Below are 18,027 nucleotides of genomic sequence, written 5' to 3' on the forward strand. Positions count from 1 at the left end.
CGTTTATGATCAGAATTATTTCTACAACAATTTTCATCGAAAAAACAATAAAAAAAAGTCTATAACATAGAAATGAAAAAACTAAAGTAAATCCAAAAAAAATTGGAATACCAAATTTTTTTTGAAGTACATTTGATTGGGATCCTACAAAGAGTCTGACAATAAAAAAATTAGCAGTTTTGGGGCCGTAAAATAGTTGAATATTGCAGACTGTACCAACAGCACTAATATATGAACGAAGCTGATTCATGTTTGCTTTAATACAAGGATATACAGGTAATGATAGTACTAGATCTCACCAAACAATCACATCATCATACATGTTGAACTTTAGAAGATCAATGTCGGACAGATGTTTTGATGAATCTTTCGTGTTCATTAAATAAATGCTGGAATGGCATGGTCAAAGATCACCCTTTAAATGTGGAGAGTTGGTCTAACTGTTCGGTGATGGTTCATTTTTGCTTTAAGACAAGTATACACATGTACATGTAGTACTATTAAAATAACTAGATCTCACCAAACAATCACATCATCATACATGCTGAATTCAGAAAATCAATATCCGACTGATGTTTGATGACTCTTTCTTGCTCCTTAAATAATGGAATGACACGGCAAAAGATCATCTTTAGATGTAGAGAGTTGGTCTAACTGTTCGCTTCCAGCTCTCCTCCCATCGTAGGGCCTGGAATGTCTTAAGATTCTCTCGGAAGACCTTCAGCTTGCCTTGGTTGGATGGAAAACTAGAAAGTAGATCCTAGGTTCAACAGGGATAATGACAGAGATATTAGAGGCATCTTCTGTTTTCATGGAGAATTCGAAATCATTTGGATATAAATCATCTAAAACATTTATGACCTGCAGGCTTAACTCAATGCTATCAGGATTTTGCTTTATGGTAAAGTCATAATATCAACTTTCCCTGGCCCGACAGTTTCAAGGCTAAGCACGCTTAAAGGGGAAGTTCACCCAGACAAAATATATGTTGTAAAAGTACCGGAAAAAAAAATTAAAAAAACATATTTTTTTTGCTTTCTGTACAATAACATTTTTGTCAGGGTGAACTTCTCCTTTAACGAAAGGAGTTTTTGCTGGTACACCAAATTTTGCTTTCCCTCAAATATGTTTCTATTACATATTTTTTCCAATTCTCTTCACAAAGGCTGGGGTAAGCAAATAATTATGCACTACCCAATGAAAGCTCAAGTCATCTGTTAATATTGCAAATTGCAAAGGTCTTGTTACAAAAATAATCCTGAACGTTGATGAGTGTTGTGTTCAATATTGTTAAAAATTTTTTTTCTTTTTTAAATCAAAACAACTGAACGATAATTTCAGGTGCAAGTTTTCACGGCTTCATTTTTTAAAAACAAAATTACACAGACACGGGTTGATTTCAAGTCTGGCATTGCGGTGGTGCAGAGAGCCTGGCTCCAACACTGAGCTGGGTTCAGAAGTACGATACCAATCATGTTACTGATAGCTCATGACATAACACGCTGGACAATCTCAATTTTATGCGAAAAATCTTGACGATGAAAGTGAAATCTAGGAGAAATTGCAATGAAATGTCATCATACAGAATGCAGGCGCTAAACTTGACTCAAGTCTTTGATAGAGTGAATACCATTGCTCTTTGTAGTGTATAAAGCTCCAATGACTCGCTCGCATCTTATTCGTATAAGCTTATTTTACCATGTTTTATCCCGTTTGTGAGCTTGACATCGCAAACACCCATACCAACACCAAACCTGGAGTCAAGATTTTCCCAGTCCCTGGGGGTTGGTGTTGGGGAATGGGGAAATTACATGTAGATTGTCAAAACCAGCTGCAATGCTCACGTTAGTAGACAACATTCAACACCATCGCTCAAGAAACATGCTGGAAATGTAATATATTCCGAGGTCAATCCCAACACCAGCTTCATTTCAAGTACGGCGTTGTGGCTGATGTTGGTGTAGACAGCTGGCAGCCGTCTGTTTCGAGGAGTTTTTTATCATTTTTTTATTTTTAAAATTTCTCCACGTACACAGATGGCTCGCTATCGTGCAGCCACCATTAGGGGACTTACGATGCAAAATCCCCCCGTCAGGGATCTTCAATTTTTCTTTAATGAATCAAACTTTTGAAAATTAACGCGACCGAAATGCAAATCAATATTCACTCTTGGCATTGATTGCCAAAAAGGGGGAAAAATCAAGTTAAAAGGAATAAACCAGTGACTTATCTCAGCTGTCGCGCACCTTCGCTTCCTGTTTTATTCGAACTTATAGTACATAAACATATGATATATGGCCATCGAGTCCCCTATACAGATCGCGCTAGAACTTTGGTCCCTGTATTTGGTGAGCGAAGCCAACGGAGTTCAGCTGAACAACCAACATAACAGAGACCGAAGTTTTGGTCTAATTTTGGTGATGTCACAACACAAACATCAGATTTCAACACTTACTTGTCATCACCCACCCACTCAGTAATAAATGGGACCTTACAGCTATTGCAATGGTTTAAAATTTCATTATGCAAATGTCATGAACCCAAATAACTCTGGATTCATGTCTGTTTTTCTTACTCACCTGGAATTGATTAGAAAGTTCTTCGGCATCTTTGAAAATCAAGCCATTCTCTTCATGCTTCACCAGTTCACCAATGCTGCACATAAATGCAAAGCAAAACAGATAATGATTTAATGAACCAGAAAGATCTTTGGAATGGCAAATAAATAACAACATTTACAGGCATTTATGTAGCACCATCTATCTGGAAATCTATTCTGAAGCCCAATGTTATTATTATAATTACCCTGGCTGTAGCTTGAGCTGCCTTTCAGTGCTCAGTGAACTCAAGGAAGTAATCCTACTGAGTACCCAGTCACCTCACCTGGGTTGAGTGCAGCAAAATGTGGGTAAATATCTTCCCGAACGAAGGAAAGCATTCCATGGCTGGGATTGAAACCCATGTCCCACTAGATCATGACACTCCCACGAAAGAAGTCATATTTGGATCAAATCAATACATGTACATACACACATTACAAGTTCCTTCTGTCAAAGAAGAGTTAAGATCATCCTTCGTTTAGATTGTTAGATTTGTGGTTGAAACAAACAGATGATAATGAAAGTGCACACTTTTCATACTCTATTAACTTAAATTACTCATTCATACAGAGCTAGGGCAGTTTTGAACTTTATATCAGTCATATTGGTTCTCAGTAACATATTGTGCATTCAGTAGTTAGTCAATCTAAACCTTACAACTGTTTACGATCTGATTTATGGATCAAATTGCATTTTGCTCATTTTCTGAAAATGTGAATGGAACATATCATTTTATTTGAGGTTAAAATTAATTGAAATAATACTAATATAACCCTTTGGAAAGATCGCAAGCCTATATTTTGGAGTAAAGGCCAAATTAATTTCAAATTGTAACCAATCGTACGACTGCTGTGAAGTCATTACGACGAGATATTAAATTCGTCTTTATTCTAAGGATGATAGCATAGTCACAGATTTGAACATAGGTATTCGTACGATGATTTAGAACATTACACAGTAAGAAATTCCAAGTCTCAATATTAGCATCAAATTCTACTACATTTTATTCTGAAATCTGGTCACAGATCATATCGTAAGGTGTGTTGTTGCCTTAAGCTTAACATGAAAGCCAGTCAAAGATTTGGTAAAGGTTCAATCATCTTGGTCCCATTTCATAAAGACTTATAAATGCACACTTTCTATAACAAATTCGCTATCAGCCAATCAAATTGAATTATTTCAGTAGCTTAAAACTGTTATTTCAAATTTATATTATTAAAAAGCTTTAATATGAAATGGGTCCCTGAAGTACATTGGAGTTTCAGCTCAAATTGCTATCTTATACACGTTTAGCAATCATTGAATATTTCATTCCAGTCAAGGGCCTGTATTCTGAACTCAAGTTTAGTTCAAACTCTGGGGGCCGTTTCATAAAGCTGCTCGTAAGTTAAGAGTGACTTTAAGAATGACTGGTGAACCTTTCTTACACACTAAACCATCGCCAATGGTGTATACCATTTACCAAAGAAAGGATCACCAGTCGTTCTTAAAGTCGCTCTTATCTTACAAACAGCTTTATGAAACACCCACCGGGTCTAAAGTTATTGTTATAGCCAAATTAAAATGGGACATTAAATGAGATGGGGATTTTGAGGAGGACAAAGAGAGCAATATGTGGGGTGAAGTAGATGAATAGGAAGAAGACAGAGGACTTGATGCAGATGTAGGGTTTGGAAGAAGCAGTGGACCGGATGGCAAAGGTGAATGGGGTACGTTGGTATGGTCACGTGCTGAGGAGGGATGACGGGCACGTTTTAAGAAGGGCTTTTGAGTTCGAGGTGGATCGTTCGAGGAGAATGGGACGTCAAAGAAGACAAGGAAGAAGCAAGTGGAGCAGGGAAAAAAATTACATGGGGGCAATTTAATCCTGAAATGCTGGGAGCGTCGTGGTCTAGTGGTCAAGGCTCTCATCTTTCAATCTGAGGGACATAGGTTCGATTCCCAGCCATGGCGTGATTTCTTTCAGCAAGAAATTTACCAACACTGTGCTGCACTCAACCCAGGTGATGTAAATGGGTACTGGCAGGAAGTAATTTCCTCAGAAGGCTGTGAGCATCGGAATCGGTAGACTAGCTTAGCCGAGGTAATGTAGAAGCGCCTTGAGCACCTAGCAAGGTGGATATTTGCACTATACAAATCCTATATTATTCATTATTAATTGAAATAGCCCTGGGAACTCACTAATGGGGCAATGGAAACTCCCATTCCCTGCAAGGTTAAAGCTTATCCAATGTTGCAGATTTAGAAAGTATTCAGATTCAGATTCATTAATTTATTGTCCTCAATGAAATTCACTCTGCTGGCATTAAAAAATATACATACATCATTTACATATATTATACTGCACATTAATATACATGATGCACACCATAGATGTCATTATTTCAGTCATTATATTGTTACATTATTATATTACATGTATAATCACTTAAAGATTTGTTAACTGGTTGAAGAAGTGAAATTTGATGAAGTACAAGATGACTGGCGAAGTGACAAGATATGGGCTTATTCAGTGTAGTTAATTGTATTTGCGGATAGAGAGCGGAACAATGGGGTTGAGTAATCTTGAAGTACGTGCTTTCATTGACCGGTACCGTTTGCCTGAGCGCATGAGAGCATAACATGGGTTGGTGTAGGGGTGATTATCATTTTCTTTTTTTTTGTGAGACTTGTTTCAAGATCATAGTATGTTATGAAAAGTAGGAGAAAGCACTGAATCGGGCATAAAGGAGGGAAGGGTTTAAGGGCGATTGCTGCGAGAGTGAGGTGAATCTGCCCACCCTCGTTCCCAGGACAAAACTTGATTTTCAACTATAGATTGATGAAGATAATAATTTGATTTGATTGGAACAAACATAGAACTTACCATTTAAAGTCTATTGCACATACTGGGAGACCACACCCAAACATATCCACCACCTTCATAGGTAGGTCAAGACCACTTGATGAGTAGTGTAAACACACCCCAAGGTCTGCTGAACCTGTGTGTGAGAAATAAATCAAATATATGAAAACCACATGTTTATGAACTAGCTTTTACAAATGAACTAGTGTTCTTTGGCAAGTCATCAATCCACACTTTGCCACTCTCACCTAGGTGCTCATTTGGTACCAATAGAAAAACCACCATCATGTGGTTGATTCTGCAAGTGTGCGCTTTACAGGCTGCTCAAAAGATATGAATCCAGTGATGACCGCGTAATAATGATTATGAAATGCTTTCAGCAATCCTAGATTGATGTCGCGCTATACATTTGAGGCCAGAAGTTTACATACACCAAGGAAATTCAAAGAAAAGTTGACACTTGCCAAACATCATAAAATTTCATCAGGAGCTGAAACATATTTAGGTGTCATTTTTCCCCCGAAAAACTTCATATTTTAGAAAAATCAAAAATAAAAACTTGACAAAAACATTTCATATATGTGTTACTTACTTCTCAACACAAACATTTCAGATTACACTTTTTTTGTTCAGTAGTGACATACATGTATCATGATAGAAAATGTAATATAAATCCTAGATTTATTTCTTTGAAACATTGTTTGAAAATATAATAACAAACAATAAAATACATTTGGAACAAATATTTTTTTCTTCAAAGAAAATTCCACCTGAAATATAATTCAGTCCAGACAGTATCCACATCATGTGAAAGAGCTTAATATGCTCTTTCATTTGATACTAATCATGGTAGTATTTGTATTTTACAAAATTTAGCAAGCGAACAAATTTCACTGAATGCCATGGGTGTATGTAAACTTTTGGCCTCAACTGTACATATAAGCCAATTATTATTATTATTATCAGTAAAGTAGGGAGACATTGAATATTTAAATAATTTGAAAACTTTTACTGCTGAGACACTTACCAAGTAACTTTGGATAATCCTCAGCAGCTAACCATGGTGTACATATCTTGATGTGCTTGAACTTTCGCTCCTTGATAAGTCCCTTGTAATACTCCTTCTGGGGACCCTTACCGGTAATGGCACATACTAGAGAGGGGAGCTCTGTTTTGGCACCGCCTTCTGTCTTTGCAGCCTCAAATTCTGAAAACAAAGGTAAAAACAAGGATAGGTCTGTTATCCTTCTGCCTATATTGCTGTCCAAGGGCTGTTTCATTATGTCTTAGGAGGGAAATCATGTACAACCTGAATACAGCCAGGCACATAAGTTTCTCATCATTCACACTACAATGTACATGTACATTGTACATTGTACCTACATTCAAAGTGAAATAACAATGTTCAACCTGTTAAAGAACAATTTTATGTAATGTTATTTAATTGAACATGTCCCTCATTGTTTATACTCGATTTAATTTGTTCGTTCTTGTTTATGTAGTTATGTATTAATACAACTGTATCAATTCATTTTTTTTATTCCTCTTCCCGTTTTTAATATTCTCCTCGAAAATGCCGTGATGAAAAGACAAGTATTCTGATTGTTGATAAAAATCATCTGTCTGAGTAATTTCAGCACTCATTTTATTTTCCAAGTTATAACGGATAACAATTATACAGGTAGCACCGGTGGAATTTTCAATGGGCTCTGCTAGTTACTATTATTATTATCATTATTACATAAAACACTGGACCCTTCTTCTTCTGTGTAGTCTGCTTCCTTCAATCCTAAAGATTCTTGCAGAACTTGGTGAAGTGTGTGTCACAAGGATAAAGTGCATGTGCCAAATATATACATGGTGTAAGTAAAAACAGGTATTGATCTAGCTGTTGTTGCCTTTTTTCAGTTGCAGACGAAAGGCTTTGGTTGATGGTGCTATCACAACATTTACTGGGAGAGTGTTCCACATCTTGATGGTTCTGGGGAGGAAGGAGCATTGATGTTGTTGGGTCCTTGATTGAGGCATCGGATATCATTGAGTGTGAACAGTTCTTGTTGATCTGGTACAGCATCAGAGTTGAAAGCTTCCCCTTCCATCCCCCAAATCATCTCAATATCACTTATCACAAATCTTTATGAAGCCCTCTACTCACTGTCTAATGCACTTAATAGAATGGAGAAATCCTCATCTTCAGTCCAGCTTGTACTGCTAACAAGCAGAGCTGGTCTGTCATCAATCTTCCTCGCTTCACCAGACGCCATGGACGTAAAGGCTGTCTCACCCTCCTCTCCAGACTGAGAAGCGAATTCGGGATATTCTACTGCCAGCTTTGTGAATAACTGCAAATAGCAACCATGTTTTTTATATAGACGGCCTGTTAAATTACTTTTTTAATAGTATTTATGACATTGAGTTAACTCTGCTTCATTTGACTTCACCTTGAGGAATGTGAAATCCAGTGAGTAATTAAATTGATGATCAAATCAAGGTCAATTTTGCTTGGTGGGACTTCACTTACATGGATGGTCAAATCAAAGGTCAATTGTTCCTGAAAATTACTTTTCGACTTGTCTGAAGTAACATTTCTCTGACATGTAATTCATATTTGCAGTCCCAAATAATGGTAGTAAGGAAGTGTTGTCACCATACAAACATTTTATTGATGAAAAGATTAACCTACATCATTTGTTTTATAGATGTGAGTGTAATTTCATCTTTTTTATTTGAATTTATACACAAAGTAAATGGATCATTCTCTTAGATACAAACCTGCATTAGGGCGATTCCATGCTAGAAAAATCAGCCATTTTCACAACATTTATCAACCTGCTGTCCAAACGACGGAAGAACTTCAATTTGCTTTGAGGTAATATTAAAGTACTACTGGGTAGACATGCAAAAATCTGACAACCAACAAAAATATGTCGTCCATAGGTGAATTAGAGCTTAAATGTTGCGTGTCGTACGGGACATTTCTGTGTCCCGTACGACACACAACATTTTCCCCTATAATTTACCCATAATCAAATTTTTTGTGTCGGTTATTAGTTTTTCACATGATTACCCACTATAAAAAAAATATTTCAATCCTCAAGCATTTGGCTAGGAAACTAAAAATTGTTGTCAAAATGTCCCATGCCACCAAATGGAATCGCCCATTATGTTGCCGGGACAACAAAATGTATATTTTAGTACCAGTTTGATTCTCTACAGAATTTGCATTGTCAGTGGTGACAGAAGAACATCAAGCAGAATGACACTTGAGTAACATTCAAATAAATATACAGCTGTCAGAAAACTGCATACAATTTTTAGAAAGAGTTTTGATTAACAGAATATCGTTTGATGTTAAAATTATGCTCTGGACAATTAAAAGGAAATGATTATTATTCCTAAAGTTAAAATAATCCATTAATCTTTACCTCGTGTTGCTCTTCTAGAGGAGTTTCTTTAAACTTGTCTGCTGGCCTGTCATATAGAGTTACTGGACGTTTGATATGCCAGTTATCAACTAGATCCGTCTTCATTGCATCTGTTACACAGAAATGTCCATCAGCCTGACGACTAAAGAAGCGCTCAAACCTGACAACAGAAACACAGAATTCACACGGTGTTAACAGGATACCTTCAAAGTATCTGCGTTGGCTTGGTGTGAATGTAGAAAAGAATTACCTGGTATTTTAAGGCCTGAACAAGGTCTTGTAACTTATGGGTATTCTAGTGATTGAGTTGATTGGAATATACCTTGAAAGATCTACAGATTGCCTGCTTCAGTCCTTCTCACAATTGGTTGACTATTTGCAACCATTGCGATCATGTGCAAACTATATTACAACATAAATAGTTGCAAACAGTTGCATGACCAATTGTGAAGGGGCACTAAATGAACATTATTTTTCTTCTCAAGAGTAATACTCACTTTTCATAAAACCTGACAAGGGGGTGTGTCTTTCCAAGGCTGATACCTAGTATGGTGTATCCGTAGTTGTGCATATCTACCACAAACTTGCTGCCATAGACCTTACATGCAAACCACGCAACGGCTAGGGTGGGGATGGCTGGTGGGTTCTGTGAATAATGACAGATAAATGGTTTCATTATGACAACAAATCGGATTAAAACCAACATTTCCACAAGAAATGGCACAAATGCACATAGCGTATCATACCAAATTAATTAATTTCCATGTTTTAGATATTACCAATTTTACGCATTTCTTGCTCTAGCACAGCTGGTTATTACGAGTCTTCAATGATTCCATGATATCTATATGCTTGGCCATCTATAGTAATTAAGGATCAAGCTTGGGACTTTTATACATTAAAATCGCTCATTCCATTCTACCATGTAAATGAATGATATTTTACTGAACTACCTTTATTGTTACGCTACGAAGGGTTGTTTAACAGGTCAAAGCGGGTAAAAATTTTTTGTGTTATTCCTGAAATCCACAGGTACAGGCAATATTCAATGGACACTTAAATGACCCTAAATATTGAATTCTTTGGGCTCATGTTACAGTTGGTGATGGATTCTGTCTGCCAAAAAAATTCGAAGCAACTAAATAACAAGGGAGTGAACAACCGAGCTTGCCAATGGGGCGCTTTCGCATTTTTCTAAAGTGGAATTGATGGATTCTAACATACATGTAGGTGATTTTTTGAAAATTTTCAGTAAAAATTGTTTCTAGGGTGTTTCTAGGGTAGTCATTTGACTACATGGTTGAGTAATAAACCGTCTGTATTTCTTACCTGCACAAATATATGTGAAGGCCATTTCATCTTGAAGAAGAGGACCCAACAGAGTTGAAGACACTGACCTATCACCATGACGAAATACCTAACAATCACTGGCAAAACTAAAATAAAATTGAAAGGTAAACAATCAACCATGAAAAAAAAATTGGGAAGAGGATATGATAAAATTCCATGTCTTGGGTGATTATATTGCCCCCCCCTTAAAACCCCATTTAATATGCAATAAACATTTACATAAATGTACTTTATGTAATATTGGCTCTTTCCAAAAAGTTGGGGCACAAATCGTGTAATTTCAGCACTAAACACTACATGTAATTGTAATTAGGTCTTGCTTTTAAATTTGTGGCAACGAAAAAAATGAATTCAAGTGATGTGCCAAATTTCAACATAATCCACTTAAAGATAAATTCCAGTTTTGGTAACGATCTCAAAATGACTTTTTACAGAATCTAATATAATGACCACCCAAGTGTCTGTTTGTATGAATAAAAAAATATGTGCCAAAGGATTCTGCGAGAAATTGTGTAATTGCTGAGAAATAAGCAAAATAAGCACAGATTTGGTCACTTCCGTCGGGTCTTTATTCCAGCAATAATAATACACTGTCCCACGTGTGCCTATCTGTGTTGGTGATCTTCAGTGTGAACGTTTTTCAGCATACATGTAGATTTCAAGATTTCACAAAGTTCAGTTTATGTAACTGTACCAGATCTAGATCCTTGATGATATTCTGACAATTAAGCCTGGTTTTACAGACTCTCATGAAATCAGTGTTTCCTGCAACTACTGGCATTTTTCTTTAACCCTGTAGTATGTACTTAATACTGTAAACCAATTCAAGGATTTTCTATCAAACCCTATCATGCTCTTGAAATTACCCAAATTTGCATGCTTGAACTTGCTCTATATTACACTCATTTCCTCCCGAATTTTGGAAAATATCTTGCCTGGCTTTCTCATCGTCTCAGTATTATTTTTTAATGGTATCCATAATCGAGATTTACAAAATACTGTCTTTCCAACATCTAAAAAGAAAGTCAAATTTATGACCAATTTCTTATTTTGTCGTAGAGAGTCATTTATTTGTCATCGGTATAAAAAAATCTATGCTGATTTATACCTTCATGGAACATCACAAATTACATTATCATAATCATCAACAGCACTATGAATATCTCCACCTCCTCCATACTTACATTTGAAAGATACTGGATCTGGCATCACATGGATTTGGATTCTTTTATTACTGAGAACATCCTCATGTGGTTGAGAACCTAGAATGAAAAATAAGATTTAGATTTAGGATGATAGTCATTTGGCCAAATCGTAGTTTTGGGAACCACCTGTCAATTCGTATGTGTACAAAAATAATGGAGGTGACAAGGGGAACCACTGCACTTGAATGAATACAGTTCTCTTGCACAAAATGAACGGCGATTCCTAATAAAAAAAAGGGCTGATCATTTTTTTTTCAAGACATTTGGAATTGTCATTTTGCACATCCAATCGGAGAGCGAATTACAACTCTATGGCCGTATTCTGAACTTGGGTTTAAATTAAACACCCGTTTAAAGTTGTGGTTTAACTACGGAGAGCCAATAGGGGTACAAATCCCTAAAAGTACACATCCAATTTATTAACTCATAACACCCAAATGATAACAGAAGTATTTTTCATCATTATGAAAGAAAAAAGAAAACAAAATAGCAAACATATGAAATATACAATATAAACAGATTTAGACTATGGTCTAAGTTAAACCCGACTTCAAAATGTGGGCCAATTTTTTAATGGAAATAGCAGCGACACAGCTTTGAAATCACTATTTTGCAAGAGCAGTAGAGACACTCTCCAATATGAGTGACAATCTCTCATATAATTGAAGACTTGCTTTGCAAAAGGACAAAAGAAACAACACCAATAAGAATGTTATTTTTTCCACTCAAAATCTTGTCTCACTGAGCCACTGAGGTCAGATCTTCTCAGAAGCCCATTTGTTTTGTGTGTGGATGACAAAAATTTTGATGAAAATAGCCGACGATGAATTTTTAAAGTAGACCTGTGGTGAAATGGGTAATTTTTTATGGGGAATCTGCTCATCACATTTCCATTTGCCGCCAAGGCAAATCTTTTGCAGCAAATGCAAATAAAGGAAATTGGTCTCCTGAACTGGAGACTGTCCCATATTTGTTACAAAAGTCTGATATTGGAGAAAATCTCGCACACAAGGCAGACAGTCAGTCTCCCATATTGGCCGTGCGCCTCTATTTGAAGATCGAAGAATGAATTTTGAGACAAATTTCATTTCATTCATCATAAACCTGTTCATTGAATGAGTATTGGACAATTCAAATCTTCTTCGGCATCATGATGAAAAATTGAAAATAACTACCATTTTTATAGAAAGACAAAGAGGAAAAGTGTGGCTTCATATATAGGAAACATTTATTTACACTTCGTTATCTAGTGTCTAAATAATAAAAAATTGCATGGAGTTTTGTGAGTGTTGTGCCTTGTTCCTTCCTATGCTCGACACCCCGAGTTGGAACCTTTATTTAGTTTGACTTTGTCACTCCAGGCCAGGCTTAATTTGAGTCACCCATGGGTTCAAATCATCTCGCATGCAAAGGATTCATATGCACCTGGTGCACGCGAATCTCACACCCTTTTTACTAAAATAACTATGACTGTACATCATAGCTAAGAATTCTAATTGTGCTATGACACTTACCGAACCATATGGATCGTTTGTTGAATTCTCTTTGCTGTTTTTTAAATAAAATAAGAGCATTTTTCGTGATCTTCATGTAGATACCTTCTGCTCAGCGTGGATATCAATTTTTGCCTAAAAAGGGCTTGCGATATTATTCACAAAGCCGGTAGGCACTTAAGAACCAAGTTTGAAAGGATACTCGTAAAATTACGTCACTCTCGCGATGAATATTCATTAGATCGTGGTCGTGCATGTTCCAATACACAATGAGTGCATGCATGCAGAGAGTTTGTATTGAACACGCACGACCACGATCTAATGAATATTCATCGGCGAGAGACGTAATTTTACGAGTGTCCTTTCAAACTTGGTTCTTAAGTGCCTACCGTTTGTTTACGGTACACCTTTGTTTACGATTTTGCAAGCTAGCTGCATTCTAGGCGATCAGCATTATTTTCTTGCTCGTTCAATCCACTTACAAAGTCAATGAATGGAGTTTAACTTGAATTGAAAAAAGTCACATCACGTCACCAGCACTGACGAAATAAACGGCAATGATTAATGAATGGACTGGTGACTTAAAACAGGGTAATGCCCACTCATTCAATGAACAAGGTTATAATATAACCTTGTTCTCAGTTATATCTCCATGTGTGGCAAAATAAGAGTGGCAATGTTTGGCTAATTTTCTCTTTTTGTTTGGGGCAAATGCTTGATGTTTTTACACTGACAGTTTCCATTACACCTATTATTCATACAACTTGGCTCTTATTTAAATTTGATAATTTAAATCATTTTTTTCTTAATTAAAAATAGAGATCAAAAAATGAAAATTTTCTTGCCATATTACTTTCCACCAATAGAGGGCGTACACAAAAATATGCCCAAAATTCAAGTTTTTGAGCGCTCTGGTGAATACAAAAATTATTCCCAAGTTACTAATGAAAAATAAATTGCAACTGTACGGAAATTAGTAATTTTGGTCACAAAAGTGATATTTTAATGAATTTTTAAAGTGTGTGCTCTGGACAACATTGGCATACCATAGTCTAGACAGCTGGCAGCCGTCTGTTTCGAGGAGTTTTTTAACATTTTTTTTTTTATTTCTCCTCGTACACAGACGGCTCGCTATCGTGCAGCCACCATTAGGGGACTTGCAATGCAAAATCCCCCCGTCGGGGCTTTTCAATTTTTGTCTTTAATGAATAAAAATTTCGAAAATTATAGTGACCAGAGTGCAAATTTATATTCCCTCTTGGCATCAATTGCCAAAAAACGGAGAAAAATGAAGTTAAAAGGAACAAAAATAGTGACTTACCTCGGCTGTCACGCAAATTCACTTCCCCGTTTTATCCGATCTTAAGTACATAAACATATGGCCATTGAGTCCCCTGTACAGATCGCGCTAGAACTTCGGTCTCTGTATTTGGTGAGTGAAGCCAACGAAGTTCAGCTGAACAACCAACAAAACAGAGACCGAAGCTTTTGGTCTAACCATAGTCCTACCCACTCATTCAATGAACAAGGTTATAATATAACCTTGTTCTCAGTTATATCTCCATGTGTGGCAAAATAAGGGTGGCAATGTTTGGCTTATTTTCTCTTTTTCTTTGGGGCAAATGCTTGATTTTCTCACACTGACAGTTTCCAATACACCTATTATTCATACAACTTGGCTCTTATTTAAATTTGATTCTTTAAATCATTTTTTTCTTAATTAAAAATAGAGATAAAAAAATGAAAATTTTCTTGCCATATTACTTTCCACCAATAGAGGGCGCACACAAATATATGCCCAAAATTCAAGTTTTTGAGTGCGCTGGTGAATGAAAAAAATATTCCCAAGTTACTAATGAAAAATAAATTGCAACTGTATGGAAATTAGTAATTTTGGTCACAAAAGTGATATTTTAATGATTTTTTAAAGTGTGTGCTCTGTACAACATTGGCATACCATAGTCCTACCTCTAGATTCCCCACAGGCAGGGTGGTAGCAGTGAACAAGTGGTAATGCCCAGACTCCAGAGTAATATGAGATTACTTTAAACAGAATTTGGTTGCTATTATCACTACAGCGTCTATCCCGGCATAATCGTGATATAGTCCCCAAATCCAAAAGTGGGGATCATTAGAATCACACCTACCAGAACGCATGAAAATCACTTCCTTTCTCCAGAACACAGTCCCCAACTCTCGCACAGCTCTGTAGCAAAATGATAACACACACAAATGAAACACACTGTATATAAACACTAGGGTTCTCTCCCTATTATATACTCGTGATACAGTCCCCACTCAATGGGAAATCAAGTTCGATTTTCACGGCGGTGGGGACAGCTTCAACAGTATAGTATACTCGTGATCCAGTCCCCACGCTATGGGATACACGGTTCGCTTTGTACGCAGTGGGGACAGTTCCAACAGTATAGCTATACTCGTGATACCATCCCCACGCTATGGGATACACAGTTCGTTTGGCACGCAGTGGGGATAGCTCCAACAGTATCATACTCGTGATACCGTCCCCTCACAACATGAAATCGTGCTCGTTCAACAAGGGGATGGGGACAGTTTCCCAATGCAATGTGAAAGCATTTTAGGGTATGGCTGCGGAAGTTGGGGGGGACTTCAGCCCCTACCTTTTTCCAAACATAAACGTGAAAATATGACCATAGAATTGTGATTTTATGTGCAGCTTCCCCCTTTTGCACCCACAAATGTAATGCACTTTACCCACGAATGTAATAATTTTTGATCGTCCACAGATGAAATAATGACTATTTACCCACAAATGTAATAAATTTGAAGGGATTTTCAGCGAATCCTTCTAAACTAAAATCCTATAGAAATGCCTTCATATAGCACAAAAGTTCAAAGTCTTTTTTTCCAGACCCGGTTGATTAATAAATTATAATGTGAGCCCAAAGTCTTTTTTCCAGACCCGGTTGTTTAAATAATTATATAAGTTCGAAGTCTTTTTTTCAGACCCAGTTTTACAAATCATTTCTTAAAGAGTCAAAAAGTAACACAGATCCCCACCCTCTTATTAATGTAAAATAACATGGAAATATAGCGTAGTCTTACATCCAGACCCAGGGTTTTCAAAAAAATGAATACTACTACTAATAAATTAATGATTATATCAATTTATTAGAATGATTCAATTCATAATATTAATTTATTAGTAGTAGTATTCATTTTTTTGAAAACCCTGGGTCTGGATGTAAGACTACGCTATATTTCCATGTTATTTTACATTAATAAGAGGGTGGGGATCTGTGTTACTTTTTGACTCTTTAAGAAATGATTTGTAAAACTGGGTCTGAAAAAAAGACTTCGAACTCATATAATTATTTAAACAACCGGGTCTGGAAAAAAGAACTTATATAATTTTTTAAACAACCGGGTCTGGAAAAAAGACTTTGGGCTCACATTATAATTTATTAATCAACCGGGTCTGGAAAAAAAGACTTTGAACTTTTGTGCTATATGAAGGCATTTCTATAGGATTTTAGTTTAGAAGGATTCGCTGAAAATCCCTTCAAATTTATTACATTTGTGGGTAAATAGTCATTTCATTTGTGGGCGATCAAAAATTATTACATTCGTGGGTAAAGTGCATTACATTTGTGGGTGCAAAAGGGGGAAGCTGCACATAAAATCACAATTCTATGGTCATATTTTCACGTTTATGTTTGGAAAAAGGTAGGGGCTGAAGTCCCCCCCCCCCAACTTCCGCTTCCATACCCTAAAATGCTTTCACATTCCATTGGGAAACTGTCCCCATCCCCTTGTTGAACGAGCACGATTTCATGTTGTGAGGGGACGGTATCAGTCATGAGTATGATACTGTTGGAGCTATCCCCACTGCGTGCCAAACGAACTGTGTATCCCATAGCATGGGGATGGTATCACGAGTAGGCCTATAGCTAGCTATACTGTTGGAACTGTCCCCACTGCGTACAAAGCGAACCGTGTATCCCATAGCGTGGGGACTGGATCACGAGTATACTATACTGTTGAAGCTGTCCCCACCGCCGTGAAAATCGAACTTGATTTCCCATTGAGTGGGGACTGTATCACGAGTATATAATAGGGAGAGAACCCTGTTTATATACAGTGTGTTTCATTTGTGTGGGTTATCATTTTGCTACAGAGCTGTGCGAGAGTTGGGGACTGTGTTCTGGAGAAAGTGATTTTCATGCGTTCTGGTAGGTGTGATTCTAATGATCCCCACTTTTGGATTTGGGGACTATATCATCTCACAATCACTTTAACTTACCGCCATAGCCAACAATATCCACGTCGAATTCTTCTGCGGCCAACGAGAGCGCGTGATACTGCATGCGGGGACTTCTCCCGATATCTCCCAGCACCAAAACGCAAGCTCGGCTCCCAGTTCTCGTTGTCCGATAACCTGACGCCATGTACACGAAAAGTAGAGAAACTAACATGACACTGTATAGTTCTTGATAATACAGATATACTTCCATAAACACAACCAAACCCCCTTGGGTCAAGAGGTCTAAATTTATCGACGTGGGGCTCGACATGATGAAATTTCAATATTTCAACCACAAAATTTTCAAAGGACCAAATGCATATGCGCACGTAGACAATTTATGGCAAGCCATGTGACCCAATTCCTGAAAAAAATTGAATTGAACCTAAATTCATTTTTATATCTACATCTTCATTAAAACAAAGATGAGGAGATTGGGATCACTGAGCCCCCCCCCCAAAAAAAAGAAGTTCAAAACAAAGGGGAAAATACAAAAAGAAAAAAAGGATAAGAGGGGAAAGATAAAATGAGATTTTCAAATACATGACAAAATCTAAAACTGGCTGCATCTATAATCATCATCAGCATTGATTAAGATCATCATCATCATGGACCTGTGCCATGTGAACGATTTTTGATATGGGGTGCTGGTTAAAATTTTACCACCAAAAAATTAATAAATAAATTAAAAAAGAACGTAAAAAAATTACAGAAAAAATAAATAGTGATCTTGGTCAATATCGATAGCATATACAGTGCGTCCCAAAAAAAACTATACACTTTTGAAATGGCTGCCAAATAAAAAATGTAGCACTTTGGGGGAA

The 18,027-nt window shown here is 36.8% G+C and overlaps 1 protein-coding gene across 1 annotated transcript; it reads right to left on the reverse strand.

Annotated features, from left to right (window-relative positions):
• Positions 1-489: 489 nt before the first annotated feature.
• Positions 490-17,542, reverse strand: LOC121423154 (chitobiosyldiphosphodolichol beta-mannosyltransferase-like). Its single transcript, XM_041618456.1, has 10 exons — positions 17,204-17,542; positions 11,405-11,482; positions 10,200-10,306; positions 9,368-9,516; positions 8,871-9,030; positions 7,601-7,787; positions 6,473-6,652; positions 5,467-5,581; positions 2,580-2,655; positions 490-760 (listed from the first exon to the last, which is right to left on the reverse strand). Exons 1-10 carry the CDS (start codon positions 17,472-17,474, stop codon positions 632-634), a joined length of 1,452 nt encoding a protein of 483 aa, XP_041474390.1. The 5' UTR covers positions 17,475-17,542; the 3' UTR covers positions 490-631.
• Positions 17,543-18,027: the final 485 nt, after the last annotated feature.

Source organism: Lytechinus variegatus, chromosome 10, assembly GCF_018143015.1.
Source record: "Lytechinus variegatus isolate NC3 chromosome 10, Lvar_3.0, whole genome shotgun sequence".
In the NCBI taxonomy this organism is placed as follows: domain Eukaryota; kingdom Metazoa; phylum Echinodermata; class Echinoidea; order Temnopleuroida; family Toxopneustidae; genus Lytechinus; species Lytechinus variegatus.